General features: G+C 42.5%; 1 protein-coding gene and 2 non-coding genes across 3 annotated transcripts; 2 read left to right on the forward strand and 1 right to left on the reverse strand.

Moving 5' to 3' along the window:
• Positions 1-5,888: 5,888 nt before the first annotated feature.
• On the reverse strand, positions 5,889-23,993 carry LOC139324610 (vomeronasal type-2 receptor 26-like). Its single transcript, XM_070954331.1, has 7 exons — positions 23,782-23,993; positions 22,072-22,363; positions 19,108-19,983; positions 13,645-13,727; positions 12,938-13,073; positions 9,137-9,263; positions 5,889-6,565 (listed from the first exon to the last, which is right to left on the reverse strand). The coding sequence occupies exons 1-7, from the start codon at positions 23,991-23,993 to the stop codon at positions 5,889-5,891; spliced, it is 2,403 nt and encodes an 800-aa protein (XP_070810432.1).
• Positions 17,941-18,013, forward strand: TRNAM-CAU (transfer RNA methionine (anticodon CAU)). The gene has a single exon. It is a non-coding gene; the product is annotated as a tRNA-Met (tRNA).
• Positions 18,381-18,453, forward strand: TRNAK-CUU (transfer RNA lysine (anticodon CUU)). Its single transcript has one exon. It is a non-coding gene; the product is annotated as a tRNA-Lys (tRNA).
• Positions 23,994-24,421: the final 428 nt, after the last annotated feature.

Here is a 24,421-nt window from a genome sequence, read left to right on the forward strand (position 1 = left end):
TGATTCTGCAACCTGAACTCCTAGATATTTAACCTTTGATACTATCTCAAAACCTGCCTTGCTTTCAAGTTCCTGTTTTCGATCTTGTGTCATATTTTTAACTATCATCTTAGTTTTTCTCTGATTCAATCTAAATCCTGATACCATACCATATTGTTCTATAATGTCTTTCATCTGGATTATTGATTCCATCGGCTGTGTTAGGGTAACAACCAGATCATCTGCAAATGCCCTTATTCTGTAATCCTCTTGCCTTATCACTATTCCCTTCAAGGTACTCGAGTCCCGTATTGTGTTCAACAAGACTTCTAATGTTAAAATAAATAGCAATGGGGATAGTGGACAACCTTGTCTTGTTCCTTTTTCAATACTAAAATTTGTTGTCAAACTTCCATTAATAATAATTTGTGCCATTTGTTCTTGATAAATTGCTGAAACCGCCTGTAGAAATTGATCCCCAAAATCCATCTTTCTTAAAGTCTTTAGTAGAAAGTTCCAATCCACTCTATCAAAGGCCTTCTCCGCATCCAGGAAAACCAGCACTGCAGGGATCTGTTTATTCTTCTCAAGATATTCCAATAAATCTATAATTTGCCTTACATTATCCTTCATGTATCTGCCTTCTATAAATCCCACTTGATCACAATGAATCACCTCTTGAATAATTGGCATCAACCTGTTGGCTAATACTTTTGCAAAAATTTTATAATCATTGTTCAGAAGAGATATTGGTCTAAAGTTCTCAGGTTTTTTAGGACCTACTTGCTCTTTCGGTATCAGTGAAATATAAGCTGTTTTCCATGAAGGGGGTATTTTACCCCCTTGTTGTATACTACAAAATAGATCTTTAAGATGTTCAATCATTTCTGCTTGTAAAGTTTTATAATACACCACAGTTAAACCATCCGTCCCTGGTGCTTTAGCTATTTTCAATTGTTTAATTGCGGCACTAATCTTCTCAACTGTTATAGGATAGTCCATTCTCTCCTTTTGTTGACTAGAAATTTTTGTAACTCTTCTTTTTTCTAAATATTTCTCTATAAGTCCATTCTGTGTATCATCTTTGGCATATAATTTAGTATAATCATCTAAGAAAATTTCTTTAATTAATTTTTGTTGAGAAACTTCCTTCCCTCCGCTGTCAACACTATCGATGACCCGTGCACTCTGCTTCTTCCTTAGTGTATAAGCCAACCATCTGCCCGGTTTATTAGTGTTGCAAAATGTATTATGTTTCGCAAATTGTAAATTTGTTGCTGTTTGTTCCGCCATAAGCATTTGAAATTGGTCTTTCAAAAGTTTTATAGCTCCTCGTATTCTTTCATCTGTTGGATTTTTTATAAGTAACTGTTCTTTGTTCTTTATTTCTACTTCCATTTCAGATCTTTTCTTTTGTCGGTTTAATTTATGTTTAGAGTTCATATGAATAAGTACCCCTCTCATATATGCCTTACTCGCATCCCACACAATTTCAATAGGGGTACCCTTATTCAAATTCATTTCAAAAAATTCTTTCATCTGCTTTTTAAGTTCTGTTATATTCTTTTCATATCTAAACAAATTTTCATTTACTCTCCATGATCTTTTCTCACTCTTTCCCATCTCAATTTCTATCCATACCGGGCTATGGTCAGTTAAAGTCCTTGGAAAAATCTTTGTTCTTTTTGTTTTTACAAGTAGATCAGATGATAATAAAATAAAATCAATCCTAGAAAAGGATCTATGTCTGTCTGAAAAGAAGGTAAAGTCCAAATCTTTTGGGTTATGTATTCTCCAAATATCTTTTAATTCCAAATCTTCTTTCATATCAAAAAAAGTCTGTGGTAATCTAATCCTTGACTTTGCCAAGCTCTTTTTGTCTATTTTAGAATCAATTACTCCATTCCAATCTCCCATAATTAGAATAGATCTATAGTCCCATTGCAATATTTTAGAATGCAAAATTTTATAAAAATCTTCTTGTTGTTGATTAGGAGCATAAATTCCAATCACCAGAATTGGACCATTTGCTGTGTAGAGTTCAATTGCTATAAACCTACCACAGTCATCTGCTTCTATAATTTTAGCTGACAGTCTTTTATTTATATAAATCACTACACCATTCTTTTTTTCCAGATTCGAAGTTATAAAATGTGTTCCTAATCTTGAGTTTATCAAGTATTTTTGATCTTGTATTCTAATATGAGTTTCTTGTAAACAAATTATATCATTATTAAATTGTCTCAGGTAATTAACTATTTTCTTCCTTTTCTGTAGTGAGTTTAATCCATTCACATTCCAAGATAAAAATTTAATCGTCATGTACACTTTCTTGAAGCGACAAGAGCTCGTGCTGAAGATTTTCCGAGTCGGTGGTCTTCGGCTTTGCTCCTCCCATGGCTCCAGATTCTTGTATATTGCCCTTAACTCCTTTCTTATATTGCTGTGGTTTGGGCGTTTCCTGTTTTTGTTTTTCTTTGATTTGCTTAGAAACTGCTCGAGTTATGCGCTGATCTTTAGCTTCACACATCCGAGCTAGATCCAAAGCCACTTCTCTTGTAGTCTTGGGTGGTACATTTACAATTTCCGAAGGAAAGTCTAGCAGGGTGCATCCAGAAATCCTCCTGCAGCTCCCTGCATTTCCATTGCCTCCAGTTCCAGCTGCTTAGACTGCTCTTCCATCTCTTGCTGAGATTGCTTCTCCTTATCACACTCCTTTGTCTCCAACACAGAAGATGTACGTGGAGATGGTGAACTTGATTTAAAAAAATTTGAATAGAATTCTTCCGCCTTCTCAACAGTATTTAATCGGTATCTTTCTCCTTTATATCTCAAAATTATACCAGTTGGAGCATCCCATCTAAATGGAATTTGTTGTTTTTTTAGTTCATTCACTAAAAATCCAAAGTCCTTTCTATCTTTTAACATCTTAGGTGGTAGCTCTTTATAGACTCCAATCTCCTTTCCATCCACTTGCACAGCAGAGACAAAGGACTTTTGCAGAATATTATTTCGCATTTTTCTGTCTGTAAAATATATCACCACATCTCCGGGCAATTGTCTTTGTCTGGCCACCCAAGAATTCACTCTGTACACTTTGTCCATTTTACAAAAAATCTCTTCAGAACTAATCTTTAACATCACAGCTAATGCATCAGCACAGACCTGTCTCAGGTCTTGCCTATCATTCTCTTTTAAGCCCCTCAGCCTTATGGCAAATTCCATGGACCTGAACTGCATCACTGTAATCTCATTTTCAAGTCTCTGCATTTTATTGTCAGCATCAAAGATTTTACAATCAGTCTCCTTTTTTTTAACATCCATTTCTGATCTGAGTTCCTCCACTTTTTTATCAGTTTTAATAATTGCTTCTGACAATCCAGTCACAACTGTCATTAATTTTTTAGTCACCTTTTCATATTTTTCTTGCACCACCTCTTTAATTTCTTTAATCTCCTGCTTAATTTCCTGTTGTGACTTTTTAAACTTCTCATCCAAATTTTCATCTTGTTTCATCAAAGCCTGGGCAATAAACTCTTTCAAACTTTCAAGATCAATCTCTTTTCTCTGGCTCTGCTGGCTAGAAGGCTGTTGTTGTGGCTTTTGGGTGGGAGAGCCCCCCCCTGCCTCCTTCGTGTCTTGCTTTGTCTGTTTAGAAGCCATTCTGCCACGTAGCCTAACTTTTTCAAAAAGGGAGGTTCTTCTTTCCCTTCTTCCTCCACAAAGTCCTCTAAAAAATTCCCCCAGGTTTGATCAAATTAAAAATAAAGTTAAGTCAAAATCAAGCTTGCTTATTATAATCTTTTAGTCTTTTCTCTTCAGTTGTTACAAGCAGTGAGACTTTGTAACGTATTAAAGTAACTAGGCAAATCCACTTTCACTTTCAGCATTCCTCTGCGCTGAAGCTGGGCGCCATTTTCAGGAAACTTTCACTCTCCCACTTAAACTTAATCACAGGGCTAGCACAGCACAGCAAATACTTGCGGTTTTGAGGTTCAAGTCCCGATTTCGCCCTGTTCAATTTGGAAATTTGCATTGCTTTCACTTGTTTGGATGGTCACGCCGTTTTGTTCTACCAGGTAGAAGCGTCCCCAAGGTCCGGAGCTTCAGCGGGCTGGAGAGGGAGCCGCGCCTGTTTCCTCCCCCAGAAGCAAAAAAAGCAGTCTGGGGGCTTCACAGGGGCTCAACCAAATGCTGCCGGCTCTGCACACAATTCCTTTCGGATTTGGAGTTTTTCGAGCTGCTTCTCCTTTCTCGAAGCTGCTCTTTACAGACAGCGGGGCTGGTGGTCTAAAAAAAGACCGTCTGGCGGTGGCGAAGACCAAACCAGAAGTCGCCATATATGTTCTTGAAATGAATGAAGGAATGAATGGATGAATGAATAATCAATCAATCAATCAATCAATCAATCAATCAATCAATCAATCAATCTCCCTCTCACATACAAACACACAGGCTAAATTTAGGCTCCTAATCTTTCGCATATTGTAGTATATGCCCAAAATTATATGACTACTAGTAGGAAGGGATAAATAATGTTTAGCAGAGTGATGGCGTTCGGGAAAAAACTGTTCTGGTGTCTAGTTGTTCTGGTGTGCAGTGCTCTATAGCGTCGTTTTGAGGGTAGGAGTTGAAACAGTTTATGTCCAGGATGTGAGGGGTCTGTAAATATTTTCACTGCCCTCTTTTTGACTTGTGCAGAATACAGGTCCTCAATGGAAGGCAGGTTGGTAGCCATTGTTTTTTCTGCAGTTCTAATTATCCTCTGAAGTCTGTGTCTCTCTTGTTGAGTTGCAGAGCCAACAGTTATAGCGGTGCAGATGACAGACTCAATAATTCCTCTGTAGAACTGGATCAGCAGCTCTTTGGGCAGTTTGAGCTTTCTGAGTTGGCGCAGAAAGAACATTCTTTGTTGTGCTTTTTTGATGACGTTTTTGATGTTAGGTGTCCATTTTAGGTCACAATTGTCTTTGAACTTTGAAAAAGTTGTTTTTTCAAAAGACAAGTGGACTGGGTTGTTTTTGTTTGTTTGAGGTAGAAGAAGGTATTTTGCTTCTCATCCAAGAAGCTTCATCAGTTCTGACTGGATGGTGGGGAGAAACAGTCCAGTTGCCTTTTGAAAAAGCACCTTGGAGGTTTCTTTAAAATATTCCAATGTCACCTATAATTTTTTTCTGTGATACCCTATATAAGACCTGGTTTGCTGTTGCTTATGTGTGCTCAGCAAATCCAGAATATCCTGTACTATTGCTTGTATGTATGTAAATAAAATAATGTATCTTCAAAGTGAACAGCTTGCCTTTGGAAGTTGTGGTGGCTGCATCACTTGAGACTTTCAAGAAGAGATTGGACTGCCATTTGTCAGAAATGGTGTTGGGTCTCCTGCTTAGGTGGGGGTTGGACTTGATGACCTACAAGGTCCCTTTCAACTCTTTTAATCTGTTAATCTCTTAATTTTGTTGCTTTACCTGAGCCTAAATTTGGCCACCACACTATGCTATGTCTTCCTGTTCTAATCTATGTGACAAAACCATAAAAAGGCACAGATTTCCTCTGGATATTCTTGTTTTCACCTAGGCAAAGAAAGACTTCTTTACGTATATTTAAAGCTTCATGGCATCAAGAACTGCCCATTAAAATAATTGCTCAGGTGGTATCATGCATCTCCCAATTTAATTGGGAATGATGTAAAGTTTCAGAATGACTGTATTATCATCTTCATTGGCAAAAGTCAATTTATCAGCGGTTTTAAATGGGTCAGGAAATCAGTCAACAATTTTCAAAGAATCTTGAAGTTTGTTCTTTGTGTTACTTCTGATGTCTATCTTGATATTAACCCAGTTGTTATGTTACTACTAATGAAAACCCAAAGCTTAATTAAATCATATGGAAAAGTGCTTGCTGAAAAATTAATTAAAACTGTCTGGCAACTTCCTGGCTAGGAAGGCCACAATGAAGCTGAGAAGGGCCAAGAGGCCCATGTAGCCCAAGACACAGTAAAACATGATGAATGAACCTTCATGACATTCAACTATCATTTCTCCATAGAGTGTCTCCATGTCTAAATGTGGAAATGGGGGAGATGTACTCAGCCAGATGGCACAAATAGTTACTTGAATGAAGGAACAGAACCAGATAATAAAATAGGCCAACTTTTGCCCCACCCATTTGTGAAATAGGCTCCCTGGCTTTGATGCTAGGAATGCTATGATGACTGTGATGGTTTTGGCCAATATAGAAGAGATTGCAATAGAGAAGATGATGCCGAAATTGGTTTGTCGGAGGAGGCAGGTTGCCCTATTGGGTTTTCCAATGAACAGAAATGAGCAGAGGAAACAGAGAAAGAGGGAGATAAGTAGAACATAGGTGAGGTTGCGATTGTTGGCTTTGACAATGGGAGTGTCCCGTTGCTTAATAAAAATTATAAACACCAAAGCTGTAAGTAGGGAAAAAAGAAGAGACAGAGACACCAGAGTAATGCCCAGTGGCTCTTCAAAGGAGAGGAAATGCAGTGTCTTTGGAATGCACTCATTGTGAGCTTGATTTGGAAATTGATCCTTTGGACAACTGTCACAATTCTCCATGTCTGAAAAGAAGAAAAAAGTTTCTGAACAGACTTAATCTTTTCAGAAGTTTCAGAATTTCTTTTCTGGATTTTCCTGCAATGTATGTTTTTTCTATATCCTTTTGTAACTTAGATAAACCTAGATGAGCCATGGTGGCACAGTGGTTAGAGTGCAGAACTGCGGAACTACTTCTGCTGATTGCTGGCGGCATGCAATTTGGCAGTTCAAATCCCACCAGGCTCAAGGTTGAGTCAGCCTTCCATCCTTCTGAGGTGGGTAAAATGAGGATCCAGATTGTTTGGGACAATAGGCTGACTCTGTAAACTGCTTAGAGAGGGCTGTAAAGCACTTTAAAGTGGTATATAAGTCTAAGTGCTAGTGCTATTGCTAGATTGTAAAAATGAGTACTTTAGGGAAACACTATTTAGATTTTTCTACATATCAATGTTCTTGCTGTGCACTAGGTTTTATAGCATTTCTGAGCAAGAGAATAGCATGTCCCACTTTCTAAACCTGTGCCAACCAGTGGGAAAGAGAAAAGAGGTGCTTGATACATTAGATCCTAAAAAACGTGCAGTAGTGCTAGAGCAGGGATGTGCAACTTAAACTCTCAAAGAGCCACTTGGCCTGTTTCTCACAGAAAACAAAACAATGGGAGCCAGAAAACCTGGGTGGGTGTGGCCAGCCCAGCTCAATGTCACTTACTCCCACCCAGTCACATGACCCCCCCCCAGCCATGCCTACCCAGATTCTGTGGCTCCCTGTGTTCTGTTTTCTATGCGAAATAGGTATCTCCACCCCTCTCTCCCCCTCCCTCTCATCTTCCTCTTTCTCTCATCTGTCTTTTTTCTCTCTATCTCCCTCTCTATCACCCTCTTTCTCTCTCTATCTTCCTCTCATCCCTCTCTCTCTCATCCCTCTCTCTCTCTTTCTCTCTCTCTCTCTTTCTCTCATATCTTTCTATTTTTCTCTCTGTCTCCCCCTCTCTGTGTCTCTCTTTATGTCTCTCCCTCTCTCTCTCTCTCTCTGTATCCCTCACTCTCTCTTGCTCCCTGTCTCTGTGTCTCCTCTAACTCTCTCGGAAAGCCCTCCGTGCTCAAGGCTTTTTGCTACCTGTTTTTCTTCCTTCCTTTTGGAAATCCAGGCTGGCTGAGGAATGAGCAAACTCGCAGTGGAGGCTTCCCTCCTACTCCTCTCCCTCCTCTCACGACCCCCGGCTGGCTGTGGCGGGGCAGGGATGGTGTGCATGAGAGGGGGAGGAGGGGGAGGAGGAGGGAACCCTCCACCGCAGGTTTGCTCATTTCTCAGCCAGCCCGGATTTCCAAAAGGAAGAAAGAAAAATGGGTAGCAAACAGACCCAAGGAGTGCAAAAAAAAAAGCACGCTATGCTGCGCAAGGTGCTGCAAGAGCAGCAGGCAGGCTGTGGAGGAGGTGTTGGGTCTTCTCCCTACCCCATGCCAAAGGAAAGCCATCCGGGCTTCTCCTTCCTTTCTACCCTTCCCCCCATTCAATCCTACTTTGGGACAGAGAAGCACGCGCTGGAAACACATGTTGAGGCAATGTCAGAGCACATCTTCTGATCCTCCAGCGCTCACCTGCAACTCTCCGCACTCCTCCAGGCCCAGCTTGCTGAGGGAAGGGGGAGTAGCCCTGAGGCCTCTGCTCCCCCCCATGGCCACAGCCATCGCGGCCCGGGGAAGGAAACAGAAAGCAGCGCATTTCAACAGCTGTGAGAGCCAGGCCACACCTCTCCACCATCCAACTCGCCAATGGGGGTGCTTCTGCCAGGCCATCTCCTCCCCCCACTGGGCTGTTGTGCTTGGTGGGGGAGTGGAGCGCTTCCCCATGCCACCTCCTTCTTTCTCTTGGCCTTGCTGACAAGGGAGGAGGAAGGCCAGGCTTGGGGGATGGCCCCCATCCCACAAGATCTGCCCCCTTCATTCTATCCCAGCTTTTGTGCTGGCGGCAACAGCAAATGTACCGCAACGAAGGAGGAATGCTGTTGTCGCACAAAGGCAAGTAGAGGGGTGCTTCGCTCCTGCACTAAGGCTCTGGTCATGCCACTCCCACAACAGAGAGCCACAGCAGAGGGCTGAAAGAGCCACATGCAGCTCCGGAGCCACAGGTTGCCAACCCCCACACTAGAGGATAGGAGAACAGGAACTGGGCTACTTGATTCCTCTTTCCTTTATGTGATATGCCCATCATATGAATGAGGTTCAACTTCAAGGATAGAGAGAGATGGGGTAGAGCAGGGGCCTCTAACACCCTGGCTGTGGCCCACTACCCATTTAGAACTGTGCCACACAAGATGTGGGTGAGCAAAGGAGGAAAAGGAAAAGGAAGAGACATAAGTGGTGCCTGCTGCTTGCAAAAATGGAGTTGCATGTGCCCAAGACATTGACATAGAACCATCCTCTCTATCCCCCCTGCTGGTCCACCAAACTGGAAAGATTGGAGACCACTGGGGTAGAGGACATCACTGATGTCTCTTCCTCCTTTGTGATGCAACAATACAGAGAGCAAGAATGTTGAAAAGATTCTTGTTAATGGGATACAGGTTGGTTCCATTGGGATGCCATGAATCTTACCCATTTTTCTGGATATCATCTTTTCTGGACACAGAGCACAAGCATAGCAGCAAAATTTCCGCCCTTCGATCTTGTGCTTTCTTTTTCCAAGAGGACATGGTTCATTACATAAGGAGGGAGGTGGGATCTGTCCCCAAATAAAGAAAAAAGTCAGTATTTTTTTTAAAAAAATAATTTTTATTAAACAGTTGTTTAAAAAAAACAAAAAGAGATATTAACACTTTCTTCTTTTCAACAGTTTCGCATCAGTAATCCATACTTATAATTATACATATTCTCTCTCTTATCTTAGGATATCTTTTATACATATATTTCTAATATACCATGTATATACCATTATAATGTATATTATACATTATAATGGTATACATGTATATTACAATAATACATGTATATTATTACAAGATACATGTATATTATTACGGAGACCTGGTTGGGCCCGGAGGGAGGGGTCCCTCTGGTTGAGATGTGTCCACCAGGCTTCAGAGCATTCCATCAGCCGAGGGCCCAGGGGAGGGGCGGGGGGGGTGGCGGTTATTATTAACGAAGGTCTGGGTCCGAGGGAGACCACTGTGCCACAGATTGCCGGGTGTGAGTCCCTCTTTGTGAGATGGGGTCATGGGGTTCAGATGGGCTTGTTGCTTACGTACCTGGCTCCCTGCCACGTGGCAACGGCCCTGCCCGAGCTACTCGACGTGATAGCCACGGTGGCAGTTGATACACCCAGGCTTATGGTCATGGGTGATTTCAATCTGCCGTCCGTTGGTGAAACGTCAGAGATGGCTCGGGAGTTCATGGCTTCCATGACGGCCATGGACCTGACCCAGTTAGTTCATGGCCCCACTCACAGGGGGGGACACACACTGGACCTGATTTTTGTCTCTGGCCAGTGGTTGAGTGGTCTTATTATAGGGGATATAGACATGAAACCCTTGTCATGGTCAGATCACTCACTCCTTCGTCTGGACCTTCGAACCGCTACACCCCGCCGCAGGGAGGCGGACCCAATTAGATGGATCCGCCCCAGGCGCCTGATGGATCCTGATAGGTTCCAGACGGAGCTTGGGCCAATTCCTGAAGATCTGGCACACGACTCGGCCGAGGACCTGGTAGCTGCCTGGGATCGGGCGGCTGGTGGGGCCTTGGATCGAGTCGTGCCTTTGCGGCCTCTGACCCGGTGTCGATCCCTCGCGGCTCCTTGGTTCACCGAGGAGCTGAGGGAGATGAAACGCCGGAAAAGACGCCTAGAGAGTGGTTGGAGGGCCAGTCTCGCTGAATCTGACCGAACACTGGTAAGGTCGCATATTAAGACCTACCTAGTGGCGATAAAGACAGCAAAGTTTAACTACTTTTCCGCCTCTATTGCATCATCAGGGAATCGTCCGGCCGCCCTGTTCAGGGTAACCCGCTCCCTGCTCCATCCGGGAGCGCGGGAGGATCCCTTGGAAGGCAGGGCGGAGGATTTCGGACAATACCTGTATGACAAAATCGCTCAGATCCGGGGGGATTTGGACTCTGACTGGGTAGATCAGGGCAGGGTGACGAGGAATAGTCTTGAGAATGTTACCTGGGAGGAGTTTGATGCTGTGACTCCGGATGATGTGGACAGGATTTTGGGGAGACTTAGTGCGGCCACATGTTTACTGGACCCGTGTCCCTCCTGGTTGGTACTGGCCTCCCGGGAGGTTACACGAGGCTGGCTCCAGGGTGTTATCAACGCTTCGTTGAGTGAGGGTCACTTCCCCGCCGCCTTGAAAGAAGCGGTGGTGAGGCCTCTCCTCAAGAAGCCGTCCCTGGATCCGGCAATATTGGCCAACTATCGTCCTGTCTCCAACCTTCGCTTCCTGGCGAAGGTTGTTGAGAGTGTGGTCGCGCGACAGTTTCCACAATTCTTGGAGGAAACATCCTATCTAGATCCGTTCCAGTCGGGCTTCAGGCCTGGACACAGCACGGAAACGGCATTGGTCGCATTGGTTGATGATCTCTGGAGGGCTCGGGACAGGGGTTGTTCCTCTGTTCTGGTCCTGTTAGACCTCTCAGCGGCTTTTGATACCATCGACCATGGTATCATGCTGCACCGGCTGGAAGAGTTGGGGATGGGGGGCACCGTATTACGGTGGTTCTCCTCCTTTCTCTCCGACCGGTCGCAGTTCGTGTTGGCAGGTGGGCAGAGGTCGACCTCAAGGCCTCTTATATGTGGAGTGCCTCAGGGGTCGGTCCTCTCGCCCCTCCTGTTCAACATTTATGTGAAGCCGCTGGGCGAGATCATCCGTGGCTTTGGGGTGAGATACCACCAGTACGCTGATGACACCCAGCTGTACATCTCCACCCCAGGCCACCCCAACGATGCCCTTGAAGTGATGTCCCAGTGCCTGGAGGCTGTGCGGATCTGGATGGGGAGGAACAGGCTCAGGCTCAACCCTTCCAAGACTGAGTGGCTGTGGCTCCCGGCATCCCGATATAGTCAGTTGACTCCATCACTGACTATTGGGGGCGAGTCGTTGGCCCCCACAGAGAGGGTTCGCAATCTGGGAGTCCTCCTGGATAGGCAGCTGTCCTTGGAGGAACATCTGACGGCTGTAACCAGGGGGACCTTTTGTCAGGTTCGCCTGATCCGCCAGTTGCGGCCCTTTCTTGATCGGGATTCCCTGTGCACAGTCACTCATGCCCTCGTCACCTCTCGCCTTGACTACTGCAATGCTCTCTACATGGGGCTCCCCTTGAGGAGCACCCGGAGGCTCCAACTGGTCCAGAATGCAGCAGCGCGGGTAGTGACGGGAGCAGCCTGGCGCTCCCATGTAACACCGCTCCTGCGCGAGCTGCACTGGCTCCCGGTGGTCTTCCGGGTGCGCTTCAAGGTGTTGGTTATCACCTTTAAAGCGCTCCATGGCATAGGGCCTAGCTATCTTCGAGATCGCCTGCTGCCACCGACAATCTCCCATCGACCCGTGCGCTCCCACAGAGAGGGCCTCCTCGGGGTGCCATCAGCCAAACAGTGCAGGCTGGTGACCCCCAGGGGGAGGGCCTTCTCTGTGGGGGCACCTACCCTCTGGAATCAATTGCCTCCAGAGATAAGGAGAATCCAAGACCTCGGTGCCTTCCGCCGTGCCCTTAAAACCTTCCTTTTTCAGCAAGCCGGGCTGGCCTAATTTTTTAAGTGTTTTTAAGTGTTTTGTTTATTGTTTTTAATTAATGGGGCCAAATTTATATATGTATATTTTAACTGTATTTTAATATTTGTACTTGATGTTTTTACTTGGCTGTTCACCGCCCTGAGTCCTCAGGGAGAAGGGCGGTATACAAATTCAAAATAAAATAAAATAAATAAATAAAATAAATTGTTTTATTTACATTTGACATAAACGTGTACACAATTTTCTTTCTACAATTTTTATTTCTTCCCATTTCTTCCTATATTTCTCCACCTAATTCAACCATTCTTTCTTTTGTTTGTTTCCATACACAGCATTTTCTCAACCATCTCTGTTCTTTTGACTTGTTTTGGTGCCTTTGTATTGTTTCTTGTTTTAAACACTTTTAACAATTTATAAACTGCCCAGAGTGACTGACTGTCTGTCCATCTGTTCATCCATTGATCTATCCATTGATCCATCCATTGATCCATCCATTGATCCATCCATCCATCCATCCATCCATCCATCCATCCATCCATCCATCCATCCATCCATCTATCTATCTATCTATCTATCTATCTATCTATCTATCTATCTATCTATCATCTATCTAGCTAATTTGAAAGCACCCATCTCCCTCTCAGAGCCCATATTATTGTTATGGTACCTGAGTGAATCCATGATGCCACTGGATTTTGTCTTGATGAATATGGAAGTTTTTTCCTTGTGGATCTATTTCACCAACTGGGATGTTGATATAGGAATTGTTTGGAAAAATAACCAAATTTACAATGTCAAATCCAGCTTCCAGTGCTCCATCTTCATTGAATTTAATTTCATCTCCAGCATTGTTTTTTTTTTTATTGCAAAAGTTTTACAATTACATTTTCACCCCACTTTTTCCCCCCCACCCCACCCCACCACCCCCACCCTAACCCCCCCAACCCCCCCTAACCCTCCCCCCTGACTTCCACAGAATATAATCCCATCAAAATCCCCCCCTTTTTTTTATAAAAACTTGGGCCCCTCAAACCCCCTATAATTTTTTCCCTCTTCATAATTCATACATACATTTCTATTTCTATATAACTTTCAATGAAAAACAATTTGATACTTCCTAACTTGGTATTTTTTTTGCACATAGTCTATCCATTTTTTCCATTCCCATTCATAAGTCTCTTGTGAGCGATCTTTTAGGTATGCTGAAATCTTCGCCATCTCCGCAAAACTGGCCATCTTGAGAGTCCATTCTTCAATAGTGGGTAAAGCTGCATTTTTCCAATATTTACCTATCAATAATCTCGCTGCTGTTATCATGTACAATATCAACTTAGTTTCGTCCAGTGTAAAACCCTTAACTATACCCAATAAAAATCTTCTAGGGCTCCTCCTTCATTGAATTTAATTTCATCTCCAGCATTGTTGTTGAAGGAAATTCTCTGTAGTAATGAATGGAGCTTGCAGAAGAAAAAGAATAAGGGTTAAAGGTTTTAGATGAGATTTAATTCACAGAGTTGGAAGGGACCTTGTAGGTCATCTAGTCCAAACCCCCATCATCCAAGCAGGAGACCCTACATCATTTCTGACAAATGGCAGTCCAATCTCTTCTTGAAAGCCTCCAGTGATGAAGCTCCTACAATGTCCGAAGGCAACTTTCATTGGTTGATTGTTCCCACTGTCAGAAAATTTCTTATTTCTAGGTTGAATCTCTCCTTGATCAGTTTCCATCCATTATTCCTTATCTGGCCTTCAGGTGCTTTGGAGAATAGTTTGAAGCCCCTCCTCTCTGTGGCAGCCCCTCAAATATTGGAACATTGCTATTATGTCTCCCCTAGTCCTTCTTTTCATTAAACTAGACATACCCAGTTCCAGCAACTGTTCGTCATAAGTTTTAGTCTCCAGTCCCCTAATCATCTTGGTTGCTCTTCTCTGCACTTTAAAGGGAAACAGATTAGCCACCAAAATGGCTTCAAACAACACCGCTTTTTAAGTTTGGAGCCTTTCTTCCCCGGGAATAATGAAGTATAGAGGACTGAAACAATCCAGTTGTAATTTGGACCATAGTTTACCTTAAGGTCCATCTCTTTTAGTATATGTTGATTTTTTTCAGAGAAGTAGTTGAAAAAGAGCAAGATGAAGCTATGGGAAGAAAGGTGTGGGGGCACCTACCCTCTGGAATCAGTTGCCCCCAGAGATAAGGAGAATCCAAGACCTCAGTGCCTTCCGCCGTGCCCTTAAAACCCACTTTTTCCAGCAAGCCGGGCTGGCTTAAGAAGAAATTTTAAATGTTTTAATTGGTTTGTATTTTTAATTTTGGGCCAAATTTATATATATTTTAATTGTTTTTAATATTTGTATTCCATGTTTTTTAATTCTGGCTGTACACCGCCCTGAGTCCTCAGGGAGAAAGGCGGTATATAAATTTAAAATAAATAAATAAATAAATAAAAATCTACAGAGAAGTACAAAGGCAGAAGTATGTTAAAGATGAGGTTTGTTGATGTGGGAGGAGGAAAAAGCTGAGATGTGTAGAATGAAAATCTTTGGATGAAAATCCTAAAGGGGAAAACGACTCAAGAATCTTGGGAAATTCTGAAAAAATATGATCATAAAAGCCCAAATCAGCACAATATCACTGAGAAAGAAAAACAAGAAATCCAAGAAGAAACCAGCATGGCTGCACAAAGATCTCTCTGACAAATTGAAAAACAAAAAGGACAAGTACCAAAAATGGAAAGGGGGTCACACAACTAAGGCAGAATATCAGCAGATAGCCAGAATCTGCAAAGGCGAAGTCAGGAAAACAAAGACTCAGAATGAAGAAAGACTTGTAACAAAAGTCAAAGATAATAAAAAAAAAAGTTTCTTCCAACATATAAATAACAAGAAACAAATCAAGGAAACAGTCGGTCCACTAAAGAGAGAAGCTGGCAAGGAAGTAACAGGTAAGAGAGAGAAAGCAGAGCTGCTCAACTCATTCTTTGCATCTTCATGCAAAAAGAAACTGTAGCTCAACCTACCAAAAACATAACTGTAAAGGACAGACTAGAAATAAAAGTTAAAATAATAAAAAAAAATAGTAAGGAAACACCTGTCTGATCTTGACAAACACAAATCACTGTAAACTGATGGATTATATTCAGAGGCCTAAAGGAGCTGGCAGATGTCATGTTGGAACAACTTTACCACATTTTTCAAAAATTGTGGAACACCAGGGAACTACCAGAGGACTGGAAAAGAGCTGATGTGGTTCCCATCTTCAAAAAAGGAAAAAACAAACAAACAAAAAACCAGACCCAGGAAACTACAGACCAATCAGCCTAACATTAATACCCGGGAAGATACTGGAAAAGATAATACAAAAACAGTTCTGACTGTCACTGCGTTATTTGTATTTGCCAGCTGAGCTTCCATTCTGAACATTACGGTAGCTTGCCAGAGAACCGTATCTCTAAGATAATCCTTTTCTTGTGATTTCTGAGCCACTGCGCATGTCTACATTCTTTCTTTCTTTCTAACTTCCTGTTTTACTTTTTCCGTCTCTGAGATATTACTGCCGGTAAGATGTAATTAGCTAGGTTTTTTTTTACTTTTATAATAAAAATGTTTCTTAGAAGAATACATTCGGGTTTTCTTTCTTTGAGAATATACACCACGGAAAACAAGATCCATTCACCTCTAATTAATTACAGTTTCCCCAGGAGAGGAACGAGGCTGATTCACGCTCCGACACTGCCAGCATCTAGAAACGAATAAAGTAATAACTAGCAGTCAGCATGGGTTTGTTAAAAACAGATCATGCCAAATCAATCTTATTTCATTCTTCAACATAGTGTCTAAATTAGTAGACCAGCAAAATACTGTGGACATAATATACTTAGACTTCAGCAAGGCATTCAACAAAGTAGGCCACAACCTACTTCTTGGTAAACTAGAAAAAAGTGGGATAGATAGCATCATCACCAGATGGATTAGCAACTGGCTGACAAACCATACTCAATGAGTAGTCCTTAATGGGTCTACGTCTACATGGAGGGAAGTAAGCAGTGAGGTCCAACAAGGTTCCATCTTAGGCCCAGTACTCTTCAATATCTTCATAAACGACTTAGATGAGGGAATAGAAGGGGAATTTACCAAATTTGCAGATCATAGTAAGCTGGCAGGAATAGCTAACACCCTAGAAGATAGGCTCTTGATCCAGAAGAATCTTAACAGACTTGAACACTGGGCCCTATCTAACAAAATGAAATTCAATGTAGAGAAAAGTAAAGTCTTATACTTAGGCAAGAAAAACCAAAAGTACACATATAGACTGGGTGAAACCAGGCTTAATAGCAGTAAGTGTGAGAGGGATCTTGGAGTCGTAGTGCACAACCAGCTAAATATGAGCCTACAGTGTGCAGCGGCAGCCAAAAAAGCCAATGCTATTCTAAGCTGCATTAACAGAGGGATACAATCAAGATCAAGTGAGGTACTAATACCACTCTATAAAGCCTTAGTAAGACCACACCTAGAATACTGCATCTGGTTTTGGTCACCACACTATAAAAAAGATGTTGAGACTCTAGGAAGAGTGCAGAGAAGAGCAACCAGGATGATTAGGGGACTGGAGACTAAAACATATGAAGAAAGGTTACAGGAACTGGGCATGGCTAGTCTAGTGAAGAGAAGGACCAGGGGAGATATGATAGAAGTGTTCCAATATTTGAGGGGCTGCCACAGAGAGGAAGGGGTCAAGCTATTTTCCAAGGCACCTGAAGGCCATACAAGGAATAATGGATGGAAACTAATCAAGGAGACATTCAATCTGGAAATAAGGAGAAATTTTCTGACAGTGAGAACAATCAACCAAAGTAACAGCTTGCCTTTGGAACTTGTGGGAGCTTCATCACTGGAAGCTTTCAAGAAGAGACTAGACTGCCATCTGTCAAAATTAGTGTAGGGTCTGCTTGGGTGGGAGGGGGGGGTTGGAGTAGATGAGCTACCATGCCAAAAGCGGGGGGAGGGCAGGAGGGTCGCAGGTGCATGTGCCCACACCCATAATTCAATGCGCCCCACCCCGGCGCACATGCGCGTGTGACCCCTGTGCTCCCACTGCTTTTTGTATGCGATGGTGGGCCCAGTAGGCCCATTTTTTGCCCTCCCCAGGCTCCAGAGGTTTTCTTGGAGCATGGGGAGGGTGAAAAAGCTTTCCCCACCCCCCCAGAGGCCCTCCGGAGGCTGGAAATGGCCCATTTTCTGACTTCCAGTGGGCCCGGAAGGCCCAAATATCAGGTGGCTGGTGCATGCATGCGTGCTGCAGCTGAGCTAGGGCAATGCTTACGTGCCCACCAATATGGCTCCGCATGCCACCTGTGGCACGCGTGCCATAGGTTCACCATCACGGACCTACAAAGTCCCTTCCAACTCTGTTAATCTGTAATCTGTAAATTGCCTCCAACAACACCTCTGGGCTGCACATAAAACAGTAAAAAGGACAGGAACTTCCAAATATAAATCAATGAAAAGTCATTTGTGAGTGGAAAAGCTGAGAAATAAAGAATACCAACACAGAGGATCAAAGAGAGAGATGAATCAATATACTTTTAAAAGCAATTTAACCCAATTTGCTCTTGCTTCCAAAATAGAACATATCTTCCAGTTTAAAGATGTCACAACTCTATACCATGTGCCTTCTTAGCGCAGTAGGCAGCGCGTCAGTCTCATAATCTGAAGGTCCTGAGTTCGAGCCTCAGAGAGGGCAGAAATTTTCCTTTTAGGGAAATGGGGGGGGGGGAAGAGAGTTTTTATTTTAGCAGCATTTTCAAAAAAATGAAATAAAATATCTTGCTGGGGGGAAATTGCAGGACCCAGGTTGAGTCTTCTAAAGGGAGATTTGGAGGTTTTGGATTTAAGGCGGGGGATAGGAAGACATTGCTGGGACACACACACACACACACACACACACACACTTATTGGGATCTTGTGCAGGCTTTGCAATTTGGCTGCAAATAGTATGAGAAAAAGATGCAGCCACTTCCTTTAGATCACCATTGACTTCTCATTGCAATGCACTGACCAATGCATCTCGTTGCAGAGTAAAGCTACATAAACAGCAGTAGTTCGTAAATGCCCGGCTAGCTCAGTCGGTAGAGCATGAGACTCTTAATCTCAGGGTCGTGGGTTCGAGCCCCACGTTGGGCGCACAGATATTTGTTTGCTTTTTTTAAATAGCAGCCGTTCCCTCTCTTTTTAAATAGCTTAAAAAAAAAAACCCCACACTTTAGCCAGGACACATCACAGAATAAACTGCCCTCGCTGCAATTATCCGGCCCCAGCGATGTTTTACAGTAGGCGGACATCATCTTTTTGAAGATGGAGTGTTCAGAAACAGAATTGAAGGTCTAAAACTGTGTCGGGAATGATAATAATAAAAATGGATGGAAATGGATCAAGGTGACATTCAAAATAAAGAGAAATTTTCTGACAGTGAGAACAATCAATCAATGGAACAGCTTGCCTTCAGAACTTGTGGGAGCTTCATCCCTGGAGGCTTTCAAGGGGAGATTGGACTGCCATTTGTCGGGGATGGTGTAGGCAGGGTCTCCTGCTTGGGTGGGGGGTTAGACTAGATGACCTACAAGGTCTCTTCCAACTCTGTTAATTTGTTTAATCTGTAGGCAAAAGACAGTACCTTCAGTGGCTCAATATTTGTAATGTATTAATCTTGAAGAAAGATGAACATCAGTGATATTTAGATAGATAGTCTACAATGATCTGTTGACTCATTAAGTCTTAGCACTCTGTTGTAACCAAGGAGAAGATTTCAAAAGAGCATTGAGAAAGGGAAAATCTTACCTGCCAGGCTTCTACAGTCTTTGATCGCCCTTGATCCCTGTCGTTTTGTATCTTCTGATAAGTCTTCACTGTTTGAGCAGCATGTAAGGCCTGAGCCACAGCATAGATTGCATTATAGATACTGTAACTATGACCAAGTATGCTGGTTTCAAAGAAGGGTGCAATAAGGTCCTCTAGTCTTTCCTCTCCAGTACATTCCTCATCTTGAGAAACACCATTATTTGGTGGCGAACAGCCAAAAGTGTGGCTCCAGAAATCTCTAATAAAGCCATCTTGACTTGCCTCAGATGGGGTGACAACCTGTATAAATTGTTGGAAACCTGGAAGTTCTCTTGTGCTAATTGAGAAGGAAATTGCCCCATGGAACGCTTGCATATCGACAGTTCTTTGTAAGGAATATAATGTAAAATCATTTTGGGCCATTGTGATCCATATTTTTCGTGTGGAAATTTTCTGTGAGGAATCCGAAGGCATTGGAAGTAAAAATTGGATGCCTTGTAAAATAGAGGCCAGCCACGTAAAGACTGTATTTTCTCCATGCATAATAACTGCATTTGCTGTTTTCTCTGTGAACAAAGTAATGTGCCTCAGACAACGATCAATCAAGTCTAATCCTTTAGAAGAATGTAAATTTCTGTCAACCCTTTCGGTGAATTCAGAGCAGATTTTATTTTGAGAGAGCATGGGTTCCAGAGTTTGTAGGAAATGTTCTCCATGTTTGTCATCTACAATGACAAATCCTACCCATTTCCATCCAAAGTACAGGAGGAGCTGGATTAAACCCTCGTACTGGAGAGCTTCATCGGGGGCCATGCGATAAAAAGGCGGGAAACGTGATTCATCAGTCGCTGCCAATTGAAATGAGCCATATGAAATCTAAACAAAAGAAAGGAGGTATAAGTGAAAGAGAGGGAATGATAAAGTAAGTGAAAATATCAATGGATGCATTCTATTTCTATTGATTTAAACCACTTTCACTTTAAAAATATGGAAGTTTAATATTTTAATTTAGTTTAGAGATTTCCCCAAAAGGGAAAGACTGTTTTAATACTTCTCTCTCTCTGTCTCTCTCTCTCTCTGTCTCACCGTGTCTTTCTGTGTGTCTCTCTCTCTGTCCCTCTGACTCTTTCTGTCTCTTTGTCTTTTTCTGTCTGTCTGTCTGTCTGTCTGTCTCTCTACATACACACACAGACATCTATGTCTGTCTGTCTTTCTGTCTGTCTACCCATCCATCTATCCATCTATCCGTCTATCCGTCCATCCATCCATCCATCCATTCATTTTTAAAATTCCTTCCCTGGCCTAATCCTATTAAGAACAAGGAGAGATTCAACCTGGAAATAAGGAGCAATTTTCTGACAGTGAGAACAATCAATCAATGGAACAGCTTGCTTTCAGAAGCTTCATTGCTGGAGGCTTTCATGAAGAGATTGGACTGCCATTTGTCAGAAATGGTGTAGGGTCTCCTGCTTCGGTGGGGGGTTGGACTAGATGACCTACAAGGTCCCTTCCAATTCTGTTAATCTGTAAATTTCTATTGTTTCTGTGCTGACTGTATTCCTGCGGTTTTGTTATAGCAACTAAGTATTTGCCTGTAAAATGGTTCTTGGCTGTCCATTAACTGACAGGAGAGAGAAGGGGGAAAAAAAACTACACCTCTCTTCTACTTTAAGCCTGAGTTTTAAAGGGGCTAGAATTTTTCTGCTGAGCAAATGTCTATGTGGTTATTTCTTCTTTTTCTTTTCTTTGGTTAATTACAAATGAGCAGGAATATCTGAGGTGTGTGTGTGAGCTATTGGAATCGTTAGGCAGGCAGGCAGCCTTTTTATATGGCCATGACAAGGGGGGAATTTGCACAGGTTCGCCTGGTGTGCCAGTTACGCACTTTCCTAGACAGGGATGCCCTCCATATGGTCACTCATGCTCTCATTATCTCTCAGTTGGATTACTGCAATGCCCTCTACATGGGGCTGCCCTTGGGGTGCACCTGGAGGCTCCAGCTGGTCCAGAATGCGGCCGCGCAAGTAGTTACGGGTGCGTCCCGCTACTCCGATGTGACACCATTTTTGCGTGAGCTGCACTGGCTGCCAGTGATCCTCCGGATCCGCTTCAAGGTGCTGGTACTTACCTATAAAGCCCTTCATGGCACGGGCACGGGGTATTTGCAGGAGCACCTCCTACCGGCCTCCCACCGCCCAGTGTGCTCACATAGGGTGGCCCTCCTCTGGGTCTCCTCAGCCAGACAGTGTCGGCTGGTGGTCCCCAGGATGAAGGCGTTCTCTGTGGTCGCACCGACCCTCTGGAATGGGCTGCCCACCGAGCTCCGGACGGCCCCCGATCTCTGCACCTTCCGCGCTGACCTAAAGACATGGCTCTTTCAGCAGCTTCCCTGATCTGTTGTGGATTTTACTTTGGGGTTTTGGGGGTTTTATATTTGGTTTTAATGTTATTTAAATAATTGTCGGGTTGTTTTATGGTGAGCTGCCCCGATTCCTATGGGAGAAGGGCGGCATATAAATCTGACAATAAATAAAAATAAATAAATTATTCAGCCGGTTCATAGAACTCCACAAAGAGTTAACAAACAGTTCTCCTGAACCGGTGCGAACCAGTTGAATCCCACCACTGTCTATATGTTGTCCTCCCCATGTTTAATATAAAACAGATGTTGTCCACATTATGCTTAAAATGTATGAATTGAAATCAGTGAGGCAGTTAATGATAGCTAGCATAAACCTGTTCCGGTTCAGACAACTAAAATTCTGTACGTCTCGATTCATCTTACTGAAAGCCATGATATACTGAAGAGAAACACGGATTCATCAAAGTCCACCCTTTACCCTAATTTCTTTACATCTCATTAGTGATACTGATAAAGCATCAAGTAGCTTGTTGAAGGGGAACTCTAAAAGTGACAATCTGTGTGATTGTCCTAATTTTGAGATCTTTAGTTATGGCTCCAACCTGTGGGATCTTGAAAAGCTGCAAAATTTCTGCCATGCGTATGGATGTTTCAGGACTCATCCCTCCAATAATTCCCATCACTTTCTTTTCAGTCCCACAAATATAGTTGGGGACAATTTTATGCGACTTAAAAAGCAGGTCCAGAGTGGTGCGATAGGTCATTAGTGCATTGGAGTAGCTGTCATAGATGTGGAATCCAAGAGTGATGTTGGGCAAGATGTCAGGATCCTTGTTGATCTCCTTCACGGCAAATGCTAAAGCCAAGACGTGTTGGTAGAACTTGGTTACCACACTGTAAAAAAGTCATTTGTTTCAAAAGAGAACTGTGCTATGCATTACATACTAAGGAAGACATATCCAGTAACAGAAATACTACGGGGAAGACACATTGACAAGAGAGCTATGCTGAAATTCACAGTTTTAGGGTTCTTATCCTATATGAAGTGGTTCGTTGAATTGTATCCTTTAACAGATACTTAAACTGATAACCCAAAAAGGATGTGATGGATAACTGATATACCCAGAAATTAGAAATTATACCCAGAAATTAGACTGTCTACTGTTGAACTCACCCCATTCCTAAGAGGTCTGTAAGGGGCATGCATAAGTGCACCAATGTGCCTACTGATCCCTGTCCTACTGTCCCCATTTATTCGTACCCATATCCTGTATTTATAATCATGTTGATACTTATATCTGTTCTTATACATGTTTGACAAATAAAATAAATAAATAGATAAAAAATAAACGTTAAAGGACATGATAGAATAAAAAAGTAATGCATTCCCTTGGAAAAACTGGAGGAACCACGGAAGACTTTAGAGAAGGAAGACAGGATAATGTTCTCGAAATATCTGTATAGTTTTCACGTGGAAGAGATCTACAGAAGAAATCACATTTTTCCTGCCCTTAAAAAAGAGAACTAAATTCATGTTAAAGTTTCCATGCAAGTTTGGATCCTTCATTCAGTTCCATAATGCAAAAGGGGGAAAAAAAAAGCACTTCCTGTCTGAGCAGGGGTTGGACTAGAAGACCTCCAGGGTACCTTCCCACTCTGTGATTCTGTTAAAACATGCATCTTATAATGAAAACAATTCCTGTACAATCAGCTCAAGCATGTTCAGTGTTGTAAAAACTAAACATTTTGCTCCTTGATATGCAACAAAGTAAGGGATAGTAGGAATCATTAAATACTCCATAAGAAAACTCTGAAGAGAAGGCAGGTTATCCAGTTGAAATAAACAGAATGGGTTCACTATTTTTTAATAAGAATCTGAGCTGAGTGGAATAGGACAGGTGGATCCAAAATGTCTAAGCGATACATGAAAAAAATAGAGACACGGTAGTAAAAACTAGTGCCACCCCAACATTTTGCAAATGATTTTTCATTCCACAGTCAATGCCTCTATTTAAAATATTATAGTGCCTATTAGGTGATAATGAATTAAGGCCGGTTGTTTTTCCTCCAAGTTGGAAGAGCTTTCAGTTCTCAACAGAATATCCGCTTGTCCTGGTCTATCGGATTTTGGCTTAATTAGAAAAGAGGATGTTGAATTAACAAATCATTTCTATATAACAAGCTGCTGTTAAGGATATGCCCCACGATACATTTATATTCATTAACAGTTGATGATGGAACCTCTCTGTTTTACAAAGATGGGGAAAAAAAGCAAGATTAGATTAAAATAAACTAAGAGAGGGATTTCTTACAATGGGAAGTCAACCGATTCCTCAGAAGGATGTTTATCAAAAGTAACTTTGGGGAACATGTAGTGAACATGAGACACCAATCCACCAATGAGAAGGTCTCCCTCCTGGTACCATTCCTGTGGAATTTGAATGGCTTCATCTCCAGTGCACTTAAGGGGCTGTATCTTCATGGCCAATTCTTGAAACAGTAAAATGGCAATAATCCCCAACATTCCTGCTGATTTGGCTTCTCCTGTATTGCTGTTGCCAGCAGCCTTGATTCATACAGGATACTATAGAGAGTGAAAGAAATGCTACCTTTGTTGAGATCTGTTTTAAGAATATGTTGTGCCTCATTCATTGATCTGATCTGTTACCTTCAGCCTCCCTTATGTCTGGATGCTCAAAGTGTAAAGGAGAGAGTTGACTTTCAAGTCTAATACCTAATTATTTGCAACATAAAAGACCCCTTGATATGAGGCTTTAGGAGAATTTTAATGGTCTTGTATAATTACTCCAAGATGATGGTCAGTGTATATTTCACAAGTATGGAGTAATGTAGCTAGTTTCACATAGAGAAATCTGGGAGAATCTGTCAGCTCTGGAATTGACTAGGCATTGGCTGATCAACAATCTAAAAATATTAGCACAAAGCCCACAA

This window comes from Pituophis catenifer, unplaced genomic scaffold (assembly GCF_029215685.1).
Source record: "Pituophis catenifer annectens isolate HBS135680 unplaced genomic scaffold, rPitCat1.0.hap2 SCAF_15, whole genome shotgun sequence".
NCBI lineage: Eukaryota > Metazoa > Chordata > Lepidosauria > Squamata > Colubridae > Pituophis > Pituophis catenifer.